The sequence below is a fragment of the Meriones unguiculatus genome, chromosome 12, assembly GCF_030254825.1.
Source record: "Meriones unguiculatus strain TT.TT164.6M chromosome 12, Bangor_MerUng_6.1, whole genome shotgun sequence".
Lineage (NCBI taxonomy): Eukaryota > Metazoa > Chordata > Mammalia > Rodentia > Muridae > Meriones > Meriones unguiculatus.
The window spans coordinates 33,304,896-33,320,973 of NC_083360.1; the positions used below are offsets into that span (position 1 = coordinate 33,304,896).

Sequence of the window (16,078 nt, forward strand, 5' to 3'; positions counted from 1 at the left end):
TTTCCGTCCTCTCTGATAACTCTAGCTTGTGTCAAGTTTACGTAAAATAACTAACCAGGGAACCGTCCTGGTCAGCCTGTCTCTCTGTTTGCCTTCCTTTTGTTTTTGTTGGTTTTGTTTTTTAGGTTTTTTGAGACAGGGTTTTCTCTGGGTAGCCTTGGCTCTCCTGGGACTCTTTGTAGACCAGGCTGACCAGATCTCTGACTCACAGAGATCCCCTTACCCCTGCCTCCCAAGTGCTGGGATTAAAGGTGTGCCATCCTTGTCTTTTTTTTTTTTTTTTTTTAGCTAGCTTCCATATTCTTGGTCTCTTTTCTTGAGCTTGCTATAGCTGAGAATGATGGTGAACTCCTGACCTCCCACCTCTACCTCGAAAGTACTGGGATTATAGGTGTTCACCACCACTTGCTCACTTTCTTCACAGCCTGCACTTGGCTATTTTCTCTGCAAACCCAAGAGATCCAAGTTATTTTAAGGGCATTCTTACTGAGCAGGCTGGTGAAACAAGCTAAGCAAACCCCTCTCCAGAGAAGCTGTAGTTGCCACGCTCCACAGGAACTCTGTTCTTGTCTCTACCCCGATTCTGTCCTCATGTGTTCAATAGCCTCTGACCAGAGCAGACTTTAAGCTTTTTCGTTAGGTAAGGCCCTGAATTAATCATGAATTCACATTTCTAGTCTATTTAATTGCATCAGGCTCCTTTCTCTTTGTGTTTGTTTCTGTGGATGAGGTGGGTTGAGAAGTCTCAGTATATAGATCCTCCTGCCTTAGGCAGCTATGCTTCCTCCATTTTTACAGCAGAGAAAAACCGGCTCAGGGTGCAATGACTATTCATGTTCCTATGTCTCTGGAGCTGCCCCAGGTTTGAACTCAGAGAGGTCTATCTGCATCGAAGGCTTACACAGTAGCTGAAGGCTAAAGCCTATCCAGGCTAGCATTTTTTTTTTTTTTTCTGGGCTGTGATCCATTTCAGCACTGCTATTGTTTGTGTCAGTATACTCAGAGGAGCCTGGTAGTGAGGAATTACATTTTAGTGTCATAATGGCCCACTGGGTCCTTTTCTACCTGTGAGAACCTGATCTTGGACTATAGCTGGGCTTTTGGCTGCTTTATTGGCTTCTTTTACCTACTACTCTTCTCTGCCCCAATTCCTTCCAACCCCCCAACACTAGGTAGGAGAGTAGGAAGGATAAGAGGGGAAAGAGGGCATAGATCTCTTTAGGCCATTTCCTGCTGATTAGGGTGTTGAGTTCCTTGGAACAAGTCTCCACCCTCCCACTTCCATACCCCCACCCCAGACAGGGTTTCTCTTTGTGACAGCTCCGACTTTCCTGGAGCTCAGTTGGCAGACCAGGCTGGCCTTGAACTCACAGAGATCTGTCTGCCTCTGCCTCACAAGTGCTGGGATTAAAGGAGTGCGCCATCATGCCCAGCTTATGCAAGTGGATCTTTCAATGCTATTAGAAATTATTTTTTAGATTCTGTTCACCAGATGTGTTGGTGCACCCCTTTAACCTTAGCACTCAGGAGGCAGAGGCAGTAGCTCTCTGAGTTCAAAGCCAATCTGGTTTCCATAGCAAATTCTAGGCCAGCTTGGGTTACAGCTGAGACCCTATCTAAAAACAAACAACAACAACAAAAAAAAAGTCTCTGTTCAGATTGTTTATTAATGATGAGTTCAGTGTGTTCAATGTGTCATGTCCACTACTAATAATGAGTAGACATAAAATAGATTCAACTGTTCTTTTTTTAATTTTTAATATTAGTTAATGGTTTATTAACTTTGTATCCCAGCTGTAGCCCTATCCCTCATTCCCTCCCAATCCCTCCTCTCTCATCTCCTTCCTGCCCCTCTCTAAGTCCACTAATAGGGGAGGTCCTCCTCCCCTTCCATCTGACCCTAGCTTATCAGGTATCTTCAGGACTGGCTGCAATGTCCTCCTCTGTGGCCTAGCAAGGCTGCTCCTCCCGCGGGAGGGGGGTGTGTGTGTCAAAGAGCCAGCCATTGAGTTCATGTGAGAAATAGTCCCTGTTCCCCTTACTAGGAAACCCACTTGGATACTAATCTACCATGGGCTACATCCAAGCAGGGGTTCTAGGTTATATCCATACATAGTCCTTGGTTGAAGATACAGTCTCAGAAAAGACCCCTGTGCCCAGATATATTTCATCCTTGTGGAGCTCCTCTCCTCTCCAGGTCATACTAACTCCCCCTTCTTTCATATGATTCCCTGCACTCTGCCAAAGCTTTGTTTATGAAGCTCAGCATCTGCCTTGATATCTTGCTGGGGAGAGTCTTTCAGAGGCCCTCTGTGGTAGGCTCCTGGCCTGTTACTTGTTTTCTCCTACTCAATTGTTCCTTAAATTTTTTTAGACAGGGTCTCACTTTTTCCAGGCTGGCTGGCTGGCACGAATCTGAGCTTTCTGGAAGAGAAATAAGTACTCTTAACCACTGAGCCATATTTTCAGCCCCTTCAACTTCTTATGTAGTGCTAGGACAACCCTGAACTTCTAATCCTTCCTCTAACAGTTGAGTGTTAGGCTTACAGGTGTGCACCACACACTCAGTTTACATATGTGGTTTTAATCTGTACCTGAAGCTTTGCTGAACATGAATTTTATTAACTGTAGTAACATTCGTTAAATTCTAGAGTCAAATCCTGGCTTATCACTTACCAGTGGTGATGCGATGTTCTAAAAATCTCTTACATCCTAAGAAACTGGAACTTTCGCAGCACCTCACAGTTAAGAACACATCTTGAGGTCCCTTGAGACTTCTCTTGGTTGATCTGGACTTGGTTAAATGACTCCAAGGGGAAGTACTTTTAGTTCCTTCCTTATTTAATACAACACCAATGCAGCATTGGTGACTCAGAGTTAATCACCCATTCTTTTAATCCACAAAACAGCCAAATAGCTTTGGGCTCCCACGTCACTGCTTCCTCATGATTTATCTACCTTGAAAAATGGAACTGAGGATATAGTTATAACACAGACCCTGGATTTGATCCTTGGGACTACAGAAACCAGGTATGATGACATACACCTGAAACACCAGCACTTAGAAGGTTAAGGAAGAAACAGCAGGAGTTCAATGTCATTCTCTACAATGTTCATAGTGAATTAGAAGCCAGCCTGAACTACACAAGGCCCTGTCTCAGAAGAAAGATGCCCAGATAGACTACATCTGTGTAATATGGTTATCTTTGGCTGGCTAGTTGTCATCATTATAAGAAACTTGGACCCTGCCCTGAAAAGAAAGGAAGGAAGGAAGGAAGGGGGAGAGAGAGAGAGAGAGAGAGAGAGAGAAGGAAGGAAGAAAGAAAAAAAGAAAGAAAAAGAAAGAAAGAAAGAAAGAAAGGAAAGAAAGAAAGGAAAGAAAGAAAGAAAGAAAGAAAGAAAGAAAGAAAGAAAGAAAGAAAGAAAGAAAGAAAGAAAGAAAGAAAAAGAAAGAAAGGAAGTTTGGAGTATTCGGATGACTGTAACATTTTTAGGCAAACCAGATGGGGAGAGCCAGGTATGGTGATACATGCCTGTAATAATGGCACTCAGAAGTCTGAGGCAGGTCTGAGACTGGTGGACTATAAGTACTGATTTTTTTTCCCTTGCCTTCCAGATCCCCACTTTGTGTCCAGATATGGCTATGTGCCAGGGCATATAGATATCTGATTTCCTCAAGGTAGGCAGCTCAGAAAATTAATGCTCAGGTCTTCAGAGTCCTTGGCCATATTGATAATTTAAGAGATTATTTGCCAGATTATTATATGCACTGTGCATGCCTACACTCCTAGCCGTCAGGAGGAGCAAGCAGGAAGAGCAGGAGTTCAAAGTCATCTAGGAACATACCATATTAGAAGTAACCCTGGGATGCATGAGATTGTGTCAAACAAACAAAAACCTTTAAAGATTACCACCCTCAACTTTCTTGCCATTCTTTTAATAACCCAGTCTTTGTGGCAGATGGAGATGGGTGCCAGAGATGGTATATGGATTCTAGCTTCAAGTGTTGAGCGATAACAGAACTTTAGGATATAGTGATGGGGGCACTTGCTCATTCTGAGGTCTCAGCATACTGTTGCTAGCTTAGAAACTTCCCTTTTAGTCACAGTATTATTCAGAGCCCTCTGGTTGCAAAGCACTGTTATAACCCAAAGAGTTTGGTGAAGGAAAGGATTTTTCACTTCAAAGAATGGCCAAAAGCTGTGGACAGATCATCTGGAAGTCCACCATGGCTCTCTAGGTACCTTGTCCCTGACCATCTCACACTCTCTTGGACTATCTTACCATAGGTCTAGAAACATGGCTGCCCACAGCTCCTGACTCACATCTCCCTACCAGCTACTCTGGTCCCAAGAAAAGAGCTTCATTGGCTCAACTGGCCATTCCGGACCAATCATCAGTGTCCAGAGAAAGGAAAATTACAGACATGATAGCTGAGAGCCATCCGGCTGTGGGGAGCAGAGAAGCAATTCCTGGGAGATGTGTTGGACACACAGAATAAGGGGCCATGCCGGTCCCACCACACAAGGACTTAACAGGGAAGACGCCATGGAAACCTGTAAGAGGATTGTAAAGCTTTCAAAAGGACTTCCAGAGCCAGGCATCATGGTGCGTGTACATAACCCCAGATACTTGGGTAGGAGGGACAGGAATACAAGTTCAAAGCCACCCTGTGCATGTAAGCAAATAAGAACACAAAAGGGGTGGGAGTGGGGTGAGTACCGAAAAACAAAAATCCATGCCCAGAGAAGCACACCGAGTGGAAATTGGGTGATTGTTGAAAGGTTGTCACTGTAGTCTTCTCAACAGATGAATTAGCTGTGTATGCCCCGTTATTCATAGGTTCCTCTCATCTAACAAGCAGACTCCACGAACCATTTGACATCCTCCTGGGACTCAGCATTCCTAGGCATCCCGGCATCAGTGTTCATTAGGGTAAACTGGGATTTGGCACAGTGTGCACTTTCTCCAAGTCTCCCTCTCAAACTGTGACGTCAACAGTGTGGAGTCAGGAGTCTGGGTTTCTAAGGCTCCCAGGTGATCCATGACCATACTAAGGAATGATGCCCTAGGTCGCCAGCACAGATCTGACATCTAGGCCTCCTTCCCAGGGGAAGAGAACAAGTGAAAACAGCCAGTTTTATTTTAGAAGCACTTGGTTTTATTGCATGGGAGCAATTGAAAGTGGACTCCAGTGGAAAGTGCGCCCTGGTCTGCTCCGGTGGCCATTGCCCTGCCTCACCTGCTGCAGCTCTTCCAGGAGAGCGTCCCGGGCAGGGGCCTGACCATTCCTTTGGAAAACGAGAAGGCATTCGGGAATAGGTTACGACATTTCAAGCATAATGCATTTCTAAGTGCTCATTCATTATTGCGGTCGTCTGTCGTACATACAGGAAATAAATGCACTTACTTGGAAAGGAGGGGGCAGTTTTTATCAAGTGTTTCTCGTGTAGCATTCAGCATACATCACGCTTGGCTACAATAAGCTATCATAGTTGTCCATCACCTGCAGAGGCCTTGGGGTGTGGGGGGCAGGGCTCAGGGTATCTTCTCTTGCTAACTTAATCCTAATGGACATTCCTGTTTGGTGAGGGCAGACCCGTCATCTAAGCGGTATTTCTTCTTACAGAAAGGAAAGGAAGAGATAAAACTTATTACACCAACCCTTGAGTACTGGGACCCTCCTGAGTTTCTTTGGCTCTTCTGGATGTTCCTTTCTCTCTGCCTTACTTCTCCCCCTTGGTCGCCTTGTCCTCTGAGGCCTTCTCTGGGGGTTGGCTATCTTTTTGGTCTGTGCTAGAGGATTTTTCAGCCTTTTCTGTCTTGGGTTTGCTGGGCTCTTTAGAAAGGCCCTTGTCATCCTCTTTGGCCTTGGTGTCTGTTTTGGGTTTCTCCTCAGGCTTTGTGGGCTCTGTGACCTTTTCCTTGGTGTCTTTCTTCTCTGGTGCTGCCGGTGCCTCCTCTTTCTTTGGCTTTTCCTTCTCTGCGGGTTTGCTAGGTTCTTTGGCCTTGGAGTCTTCTGCTTCCGTCTTGGTCGTCTCTGTCTTCTCTTTGGGTTTAGCTTCTTCCTTTACTTCTGCCTTGGCAGGAGTCTCCTTTTCTGGAGTCGCTGCTCTCTTCTTATCTCCAGCCTCTTCTTTCTTGGCCTCTGCCGTAGAGTCCTTGGGCTTTTCTGCAGGTGTTTCCTTCTTCTCCTCCACTTTGGGCTTTGGGGCTTCCTTGGGGGCTTCATCTTTCTTGCTCTCCTTCTCCTCTGTTTTTGGTGTCGCTGGGGTCTTCTTTTCCTCTGCCTTCTTTGGGGGTTCTTTGGCTTTCACCTCTTCCTTTACAGGGGACTTCACCTCTTCCTTCTTGGGAAGCTCCTTTTCAGAGGTCTTGGCTTCTTCCTTCTCAGGGGACTTGACCTTCTCGGGGGACTTGACCTCTTCTTTGGCAGGACTTTTGGCCTGTCCAGGAGATTTGATGTCCTCCTTCAGTGGAGTCTTGGCTTCTGGAGACTTCACGTCTAGAGTCTTGCCCTTCTCAGGAGATTTTGCTTCCTCCTTCACGGGGCTCTTAGCCTTCTCAGGGGATTTTACCTCAGTTGGAGCCTTGACCTCTTCCTTCACAGGGGACTTGGCTTTCTCAGGAGACTTGGCCTCAGTTGGGGATTTTGCTTCTTCCTTCACAGGGGTCTTCACTTTCTCTGGAGATTTCACCTCAGCTGGGGACTTGGCCTCAGCTGGTGACTTGGCCTCAGCTGGGGACTTGGCCTCACCTGGGGACTTGGCCTCAGCTGGGGACTTGGCCTCAGCTGGGGACTTGGCCTCACCTGGGGACTTGGCCTCAGCTGGGGACTTGGCCTCAGCTGGGGACTTGACCTCAGCTGGGGATTTGGCCTCAGCTGGGGACTTGGCCTCAGCTGGGGACTTGGCCTCAGCTGGGGACTTGACCTCACCTGGGGACTTGGCCTCACCTGGGGACTTGGCCTCAGCTGGGGACTTGGCCTCACCTGGGGACTTGGCCTCAGCTGGGGACTTGGCCTCAGCTGGTGACTTGGCCTCAGCTGGGGATTTGGCCTCAGCTGGGGATTTGGCCTCAGCTGGGGACTTGGCCTCAGCTGGGGACTTAACTTCACCTGGAGATTTGGCCTCAGCTGGTGACTTTGCCTCAGCTGGGGACTTGGCTTCTTCCTTCACAGGAGACTTGGTTTCTTTTTCTGGAGATGGGACCTCTTCTGCAGGGGGAGATGTAGCTTCTTGTTCTTCTCCTCCCTCTTCTGTCTCTTCTCCTTCCTCTTCTTTAGCCTCTTTTTCCTCCTCTTCCGTTACTTCTTCAGTCACCTGGATCTCTTCTGTCTGTTCCTCTACAATCACAGTTTCCTTCTCTGATTTTTCCACCACTTTTATCTTCTCTTCACTTTTGACTTTTATGTGAGTGGATGTGGAGGGAATTTTTGGGAGTCCCTCAGTAAGTGAGAAGGGACTCGGACCAAAGCCAATCCGACACTCTTCACCTTCCAGGAGCTTTCTGCAGAATGAATAATGAGATACACCATTAACTCACTGACTTTGGAATCTCGGTTGGTTTTCCAGGAAGGGTTTGGTAAATGGAGGGTGTGAATGAATGGCAGAAATTTCATTTTCTTTCCCTTTCTCCTTTTTTTCTTTCCTTCCCTGTTGCTCTCTCCTTTTCGGGTTTTTCATTTTCATTGCTAGTAGACATTTAGAACTTACTTTTTCTAGCACTGGGGATGGATTTATGCTACCACACACTCTACACTGATACACCGACTCACAGCCTCTGCAGGAAGCACTTTGAGGATGGAGAAAGTTATGTGACAAAGTGTTCCGGAGGCCACCTACATTGCTGCACATAGCAGGAAACATCTCCCTAAAGAATGGTCCTCAGTAGAAAACTCCTGGGTTAGGGATTTAGCTCAGTGGTAGAGCGCTTGCCTAGCAAGTCCTCAGCTCTGGAAAAAGAAAAAAGAAAAAGAAAACTCCTACGATGGCAAAACTTACATTTATTGTCTGTCAACTAAAACCTAATTCAAGCTGGGCATGGCGACACACGCCTTTAATCCCACCACTCAGGAGGCAGAAGCAGGTGGATCTCTGTGTTTGAGGCCAGCCTGGTCTACAAAGCAAGTTTCAGGACAGCCACTGCTCCACAGAGACACCCTGTCTCGAATGTACTCCCACCTCCCCCCTCAAACAAATAAACAAACAAAAAAACTAATTCAAGAGAAAGTTGGAGGTCTTGGGGTAAGGCTGGTCCAGTATGTATAAAGTCCTATGTGTGGAGAGAGAGAAGGACTCCTGAAAATTGTGCATAACCTCCACATGAACACTGTGCACATACAATAAAAATCCCTCCAGTGACTGAAGAACACGAGCGGGGAACAAGTAAGCCCATGCTTATAAATTTAGTGTGAGGGTTTGGGATGTTGCCACTTAGAGCTGCCCTGTTACCGTCTGTAGACATTCTGTGGGGTTTTTCCTCTCAGCTACTCACTAGATGGTGACCTTATCCAAGCTACCCAGACTCTGAAGGCTTTGATTTCTTCATTGGTGAAAAGATGACCATGAGTCCTTACCTCAGAGGGCTGCTTCTGCGAGAAAAATGAATATCAAGGGCTTGTCAAGGGGCCTGCTTAGAGGGAGTGTAGAGGTCTCTCCTAGAACAGTGGTTCCCAAATTAAACACCTTACAAATGACCCTGGATCTTGTTAAATAGATCTTACTCCAGCAGCCTGGAGCAGGGCCTAGGCCTGTCCTCCTAACTCTAGGATCACTCTTGATTCCTGGCTGATATGCTACACTGAGTAGCAAAATTAGATCAGAGCCAGGAGGTGGACAGCCAAGGCTCAGCAACCAGAAGAGGGCTTTGTGATGTCAGCCCTGCTAGGCTGGGATGTCTCATCTTTGGGGACTGGTCTTCTCATGGCTACCAATCAGTGAGCACCATGACTGTCCAGCAGAACCTACGTCAGCTGGATTACCTTGTGAACAGGACTGGCTGAGCTTCCAACAATCTGTGATTCGGATGCTGTTTCTGTTGCCTCCATTTATTTTTACAAGGAATGAAGGCCCAGTGAGCTGAGAAATTGCAAAGGTTGGGGCTAAATTGTCTCTGATTACCTAAGCCCCTCTTTTCCTCCAAAGCAAGTTTCTGACTAATTGGTTTGGGGTGGATAAGTCACTGTCGGAAAGAAAGCAAGGCACTCCTGAGCCAGTGAGGTGCTTAGTGGGTAAAGCCCAAGGACTTGGTAAATTTGATTCCCAGAACCCACACGGTGGAAACAGAAAACCAACCTGCATATGTGTACACGAGGTGTGCACACACAATTAAATAAAATGTAGTTAAAAGAAAGTAAGGTTCGATCTCTGCCTCTTGGGAAGTAGAATGGTTGTTGGGGATTGAGGGCAGGAGGACAATGAGGAGTCCTTTAAGGGGCATCAGTTTGAGTTTGAGATGGTGAAAAAAACAGCTCTGGAGATTGAGAGAGATGAATGCTTCATATGCAAATATATGCAAATGCACCTGACTCCCCTGAACTGTTCCTTTAAAACAGTTAAATGGCAGATTTCAAGATACAGATTTTTAAAAAAAATTTTTTTTCCTTATTTTATTCTGTGTGTGCCTGGGTGTGGGTGCATGTGTGCCACAGTGTGAAACAGGTTATGGACAACTTTCTACAGTAGATTGTGGTGACGAAACTTAGGCCCACAGGCTTAGACAGCACTACCCACTGAGCCATCTTGCTGATCACACATCATTAACATATATTGTACTGTAATCAGGACTGGAAGGAGAGCTGAGCTGCTAAAGGCTAAGGCTCACAACTGAAATACTTTCTTGCTCTGGTAGGACGGCTGGGTGTAGAGATGCTTGCTGTACACGCCTGATGCCGGAACTAAACCCCCAGGACCTATGTAAAGGTGGGAGAAGAGGCTCTGCAAAGTTATCCTCCAGCCCCCACACATGTGCCACAGCATGAGCACACCCACACTCACACTAATAAAAAATAAAAAGAGAGGAAGGTTGTGGTGGTGCATGGCAGGGGTGGGTGGGTCTCCGTGAGCTAGAGACCAGTGTGGTGTACAGTGTGTGTTCAAGACCAGAGATGGCTACATAGATATGTTAAAACAGACAGATAAACAAATATAAAACCCCCAAACTTTGTCTCTAAAAAGCAGGCGGGCTGCCGAGATAGGAAGCTGAAGGCTCGGCGCTCCGTGGAGCCTCGGGGCTCCGGGCCATCTCACCTGTAGGCAGCGATCTCGATGTCCAGGGCCATCTTGACGTTGAGCAGGTCCTGGTACTCTCGAAGCTGCGCCGCCATCTCCCACTTGGTGCTTCTCAGCTCGTTGTCCAGCTGCTGGATAGCATCCTGGGGATGACAGATCCCGTAAGTCCCCTAGCTGGGGACAAAGCCCCACCCTGTCAAATCTCAAGGTGCTCATAGACAGTGAGGGAAAAATCTGGAGAAAAATCTCAGCCTGAGCAAAGATCCGGGATGAAATACAGCAGCTGCTGGCTCAGTCAGAAAGATGGGTGACTTTTTACAGATGGCTTAGAAAATGCTCTGTTACAGGCTGGAGTTGTAGCCCAGGGGTAGGGCACATGAAGAGCACATTAACAGGGCCCTGGGTGGAGAACAGTCTTAGGTACTTTGTTTTCTGTTCTTCCCAGAAGCACCTGGACACAGATGAAATTTCTTCTGCTACTGCTTTGCGGGTTGAGATCCCTTTGGTAAACCCCTTTCTCTAAAAATATGTACATTACAATTCACAACAGGAGCAAAATTAAAGTTATGAAGTAGCAACGAAAATAATTTTATGATCTGGGTGTGGTACTGCACGCCTGTGATCCCAGCACTCAGGGAGGCAGTAGCAGGTGGATCTCTGTGAGTTGGAGGCCAGCCTGGTCTACAAATCGAGTCTAGGACACCCAAGGCTACACAGAGAAACCCTGTCTTGAAAAAAACAAAAAACAAAAAAATATGGTTGTGGGGGTGTCACTGAAACATGAGGAACTATGTTAAAGCATTAGGAAGGTTGAGAACCACTGCCTTAAAGCGAACCGTTACAGCTACCTTTTACCTACTCCTTTGTGTTTCTCCAGTTTCCAGGGTCTCTGCAGGCATCATTGGTAGGTATGAAAGTGACCCTTTTCTCCCCAAGACTATCTTTGAGTGAATCTACCAAAGCTGCCCCCAGGCCATGCCCACAGGCACTGGTGACCTACTCTAGCCAAGAAGATGCTAAGCCTTTATATTGAAGTAGTGAATTACTTATTAGGTGCTAGGGTGGGGCCCAGGACCTCACGCATAGTAGGAAGGCGAGAACCCTGCCACTGGGCTGTATCCCGAACACTGGTGATCTCTTGGACCTCCACCGCTCTGCAAAGCAGAGATTTTTGTTGCTTTCCTCCTCCTCATTTCAGAGAAGAGATTTTAACCCGGGTAGGCAGGTAACTGCAGGCCACACAGCACAAACATGATGCGGTGTCTGACTCAGAGACTAGAGTCCTGCTCTAAGGAAGGCAGTGACCCCCTTCCCCAGAGTACCTGGTAGGTCGCGATGTCTGCCTGGTGGCGGTCCTCCAGCTCCGAGCGCTGCCTCTCCAGGGAATCCTTGGTGCTTTTCAGCGCCTCCAACTCTGTAGTCCTGGCCTGCAGCTGTCGCCGGTACTCCGTTATCTCCTCCTGCGCAGAGCGCATGGCGTCTGTGTTCACCTTGGCTGCCTCTGAGAGCCGGTCCAACCTCACTAAGCAGGGAGCAATCGGGCACAGGGTTAGGCACACCTGAACTTGGGTGTCAGGGCTTAGATCTGAAGGTTGGCACACATGGGTTGAAGACCTACTGGGTACCAGGATGTTTAATCCACCCTGGCGTATGCCAGTCAAGTAGCTGTTGCCCAAAGCCACCCAGCTAACGAGGGGCAGGATTCAAAGGCAGTCTATCTGGCTTTGAAAGGCAGACTGTGTCTCTCTCAACTTGATCCCTAAAGCACTCAGAAGAAGGGAAGCCTCCCCTTATCCCCCGTGCCTGGCTCCAGTGCCTAGCAGAGGGTTGGCACAGTGAGGGACTGAATGGGCAGTCTAGCATGAGGCCTAAGGCTGAGATGGGGTCTCCAGGCTTGCGGAAGAAGTTACTCTTCCTATGACCGCTCCACGCGTGAAAGCTGTGGGAGTCATCAGTTACAGTACAGCCATGGTAACTTCATTGCAGATTTCTGCGGAGTCCAAGGTCACCGGAGAGCACAAGGCCCGTGTACCAACCTTCTGTCCCTTCCTCTACTGACTTGGTTCTACAGCACTGCGCCTGAGCCAACGGAGCCTCCGCCACCAACCGGCTCTTGGTTCCCGGATCTTGTAGGGGGGCCGGTGGAAGTCAGAAATCGGTCCTAAGCTCCTACGACTGAACATCCTAAAAGAGCTGAGTCCTGGCTGAAAGAAAGAGGCCAGCTGGTGGGGACACACATCCGGAGCTGCCCTGCTTGGGTGAAGGGCAAACCTAAAAGAGAAGAGGTCCCCTCTGGGAGGAGCCCTGCCGCAGAGATGGGGGAAGGGCTGGATGGCTCACCGCTACTGCAAAGGCGCGCAGCATGAAAGCAGCACATCCCAAGAGCCCAACCCCGGTGTGCCCGGCTTTCCCTGCTGTTAGCGAAGACTTAAAAAGCGTTGTGACAGTTCTCAGCTACCATGGGTCACGGGCACCTTTGGAAGGCACCAAGGCCCGCACTGGCCTCCACACAAAGCAATAGACAATTTCAGGAAGGCTTCTGTACCGGAGACTGAGAAGGGCAGTTACTTTATACCCCCGTCCTAAAGGAAACCAGGGAAGGCCAGTGTGGATCAAGGTCACCCTGCAGCTACCGGGAAAGGCTTCAGGGCAACTGCAGTCTGGCCGGACTCAGAACCCCTGTACGTTTTGGGAGAAAGGGAGATGGGAGGTCCTAGCATCTGAGAGTAGGAGGGGCTGCTTCAGCTACAAGCTGGTTCCATCCTGGCTAGAAAGGGCGTGAAAGCGAGCGGCTCCTTTCATCTCACACTGCAGATCACTAACCTGGGGGCGGGGGGGGGGGGGAGGACACTGTGCCTGGTGGGTGTCAGCAGAATACTCCTGCTCCACCAGGGAAGGGAAGGGCAAGCGGGTGCTGCTGTGATGCCCTGGGTCTGTAAAGGGCTTGTTCTGTTTCGGAAGGGAGACAGGTCTGAAACAGGGGTCCGCCTAATTGTGTGGAGCAGAGGTGGAGGGCTGCAGCTGAGGGACGATTCAGGGTTGGGGCACCCCGGGGGAGAGCCAGAGTCAAATCGCTACTTTATGAGGTGCACTTTGCAGAGGGTCCAGTTACTTCCGGGGGTCCCCTATCCTCACTGGTGAACCCACAGGCGGCTCACCGCCCCGCCGAGAGGGGGCGCCCCCTTCCCACCCCGCGCGCACCTCGGAACCACTCCTCGGACTGCAGCGTGCTCTGCACCGCGTGGCCTTCGAGCTGCGCGCGGATCTCCCGCAGCGCCGACGTCACGTCGCACTTGAGGGCATCGCGCGCCTCGGCCTGCGCCTGCGCCTGCGCGGCCCCGCAGCCCTGGATCTGGCCGAGCAGCTCGCCCACCTCCTCCTGGTGGTGGCGCCGCAGGTAGCCGCACTCCTCCTGCAGCGCCTGCGCCTTCTTCTGCAGCTCGGCGCGCGCCGCCTCCGCCTCCTGCGCGAAGCGGGCCAGGGCGCGCGCCGCCGCCTCGGCCTCCTCGCGCTGCCGGGCCTCCTCGTCCAGCCGCTGGCGCACGTGCGCGATGTCCTCCAGCAGGTGCTCCTGCTCCAGGCGCAGCTGGCCGCGCGCCGCCCCGAGGCGCAGCACGGCGCCGCGCATCTCGCGCACCTCGCGCTCGTACAGCTCGCCCATGGCGGCGCGGCCGGCCTGCTGCTGCCGCAGCGCCGCCGCCTCGCCCTCCAGGCTGCGGTTGTGCGCCTCGAGCTGCCTCACCTTGTCGATGTAGCCCGCGAAGCGGTCGTTCAGGGCCTGCAGCTGCTCCTTCTCGCTGCGCGCCGCCGCCGCCGCCACCACGCAGCCCTCCGGGCCGTTGCTCAGCGTGTCGAGGGAGTCGGTGCTGGAGGCGGCCCCGGCGCCGCGGAAGCGGCTGGGCGAGGCGGACACGGAGCTCACGGAAGTCCGCGCCCACGAGTGGAAGCCGCTGGAGGAGCCGGCGGCGGAGCGCGGGCCGCCCGCGCCGGCCTTGCGGCCCAGCGCGTAGTGCAGGCTGCCTCCTCCGTGCAGCGGCGCGAACGGGGCGCCCAGCAGCGCGTCGGCGCCGCCGAAGCTCATCATGGCCGGAGCAGGTGCGGCCGCCGGCGGCGGCGGAGCGGGAGTGCGGGGCCGGGACGGGGCGGGCGGCACTGCGGCAGCTCCCGGCCTCCGGGCTCTTTTATATCCGCGGTGGCCGGGGCCGGCCCCCTCGGCCGTGGGGGGCTGGGGAGGAGGGCCCCGCCCTCCCCATCTCCTCCCCTGCGGCCCCGGGGCCGACCGGCTCCGCCGCAGTGAGAGGGGCGGGGCGGGGCGGGGGGGGCACCCAGGAGTGGAGGGGAATCGTCGCAGCGTCAGTGGATCCTCCGGAGGTCAGACCAAGGAGTCAAGGACTTCCGGAGCGGGGCGGTGCAGACCTCCAGGTGCACGTCGGAAGACCCTATTGGTCAGAAGGAGACCCTCGGAATAGGAGAGGGCGCCTGAGCTAGGGAGAGGACTGCGGGACCGACGGGGCAGGGGGCCTGCGGGGAGAAGCAAGGGGGCTCGCAGTGATGGCTATGAGCGGATGCTCCCCCCCGCCCCGCCCCCAGGAGAGGCCACACAGGGTTCCCTAATCGAGAGGGCCTTGAGATGAGGAGTGCAGAGACCTGCGGCCACCCAGGAAGGGATTCTGGAGGGTCACACGATGGATGCTACTGGGGATAACTGGGGGGACCTCCTGGCCGGAGGGGCTTAAGGAACGCTGCAGCTGGCTGCTGACTCCGGGGTAGGGGAAGGGGACGTGGAGTTTGAAAGGACTGCGGAGTTCCCCTGAGGGAACACGGGGGACACTGCAGAAGGAGAAAGGGAGCGCTGGATGAGAGGGGAACTTGGCGTTCCCTGACAAGTCCAGGGGCCAGCACTGCAAGTGGAGGCTGCACCTTCCCCGGCAAGGACAACAGTAGGCAGCCAGGAAGCAGAGGGCCCCCAAGCAGGCAGCAAGATCCTGGACACCCAGACCTGTTCCGCCAACGGGGCGGAGGGTGGGGTCAGCCTATGCTTTGCCAGCTGAATGACCTTGTCCAACTTGTGGTCTCCCTTGTGTACAGCAGAGACAAGACACAGCCCCAAAGCCCCAGGTACTGCTAGGAGCTTCCAGCTTGGGCAATCTCTGGCTCAGTTCGGGGAAGGAAACCCACATATTGCCAGTGTTTATGGCGCCCACTTCTCACTTGAGAAGTTTCTCTTTCTCCCTTCCTTGCCCGATTTCTCTCCGCTGCGTCATCGTGCTCCTGCTCCCACAGTAGATAAGCCCATACTGCCAGAAGCATCCCTTCATGCTCCCGCGGAAGTGCTGGGGTGGGCCCTCAGTCCCAAGGTCCACAGCTCCTGAGCCTGCCGAGGATGCAGGTGAAAGGGCGGCGGCGGGGCTCGGACTTGGGGCCTTGCTTTGTTTTATGGCTGGTTCTTGGTTTGGTTTTCCTGTCAAATGCCTTGTTAGTGGAGGTTCCGTGGCGCTACCGTTTCAGCACCAGGGACAGAGTCTACTCCTCGGATGGGAAGGGTTAATCTAGGCCGTACAGAGTAGGGGAGGCTCAGTAGCTTTTCCAAGCATCCCCTCTCTGCGGTACCGGCGAGGGCTGGATGAGTCATAAGGCAAGGTCTCGAAGTGACCCACCCCTACAGGCCCTGTTCAGTACCTGGCTCTCCGTGAAGCCCTCACTGTAAACCCCTCTGCCTAGAGCAGGGAACACCGCTCCAAAGTCCACTGACAGGCTCTGGGAACTATTGTAAACTTCTTCAGATCAGAGCCTCTCCCAGGCAATTATCACAGACCTCACCGAACCCCAGTTTAGTGTGGTTTTTC

At 51.5% G+C, this 16,078-nt stretch overlaps 2 protein-coding genes across 2 annotated transcripts in view; one reads left to right on the forward strand and one right to left on the reverse strand.

Annotated features, from left to right (window-relative positions):
• Nucleotides 1-5,138: 5,138 nt before the first annotated feature.
• Nefh (neurofilament heavy chain) lies at nucleotides 5,139-14,316 on the reverse strand. The gene is made up of 4 exons (XM_021632719.2): nucleotides 13,434-14,316; nucleotides 11,555-11,754; nucleotides 10,251-10,375; nucleotides 5,139-7,509 (listed from the first exon to the last, which is right to left on the reverse strand). Exons 1-4 carry the CDS (start codon nucleotides 14,314-14,316, stop codon nucleotides 5,727-5,729), a joined length of 2,991 nt encoding a protein of 996 aa, XP_021488394.1. The 3' UTR covers nucleotides 5,139-5,726.
• Ap1b1 (adaptor related protein complex 1 subunit beta 1) overlaps nucleotides 14,188-16,078 on the forward strand; it is a 90,619-nt gene continuing 88,728 nt past the window's right edge. Inside the window, exon 1 of the mRNA XM_060365588.1 lies at nucleotides 14,188-14,327. The gene's annotated coding sequence lies outside the window, so the exon portion shown is untranslated. The remainder of the gene's footprint in view (nucleotides 14,328-16,078) is intronic.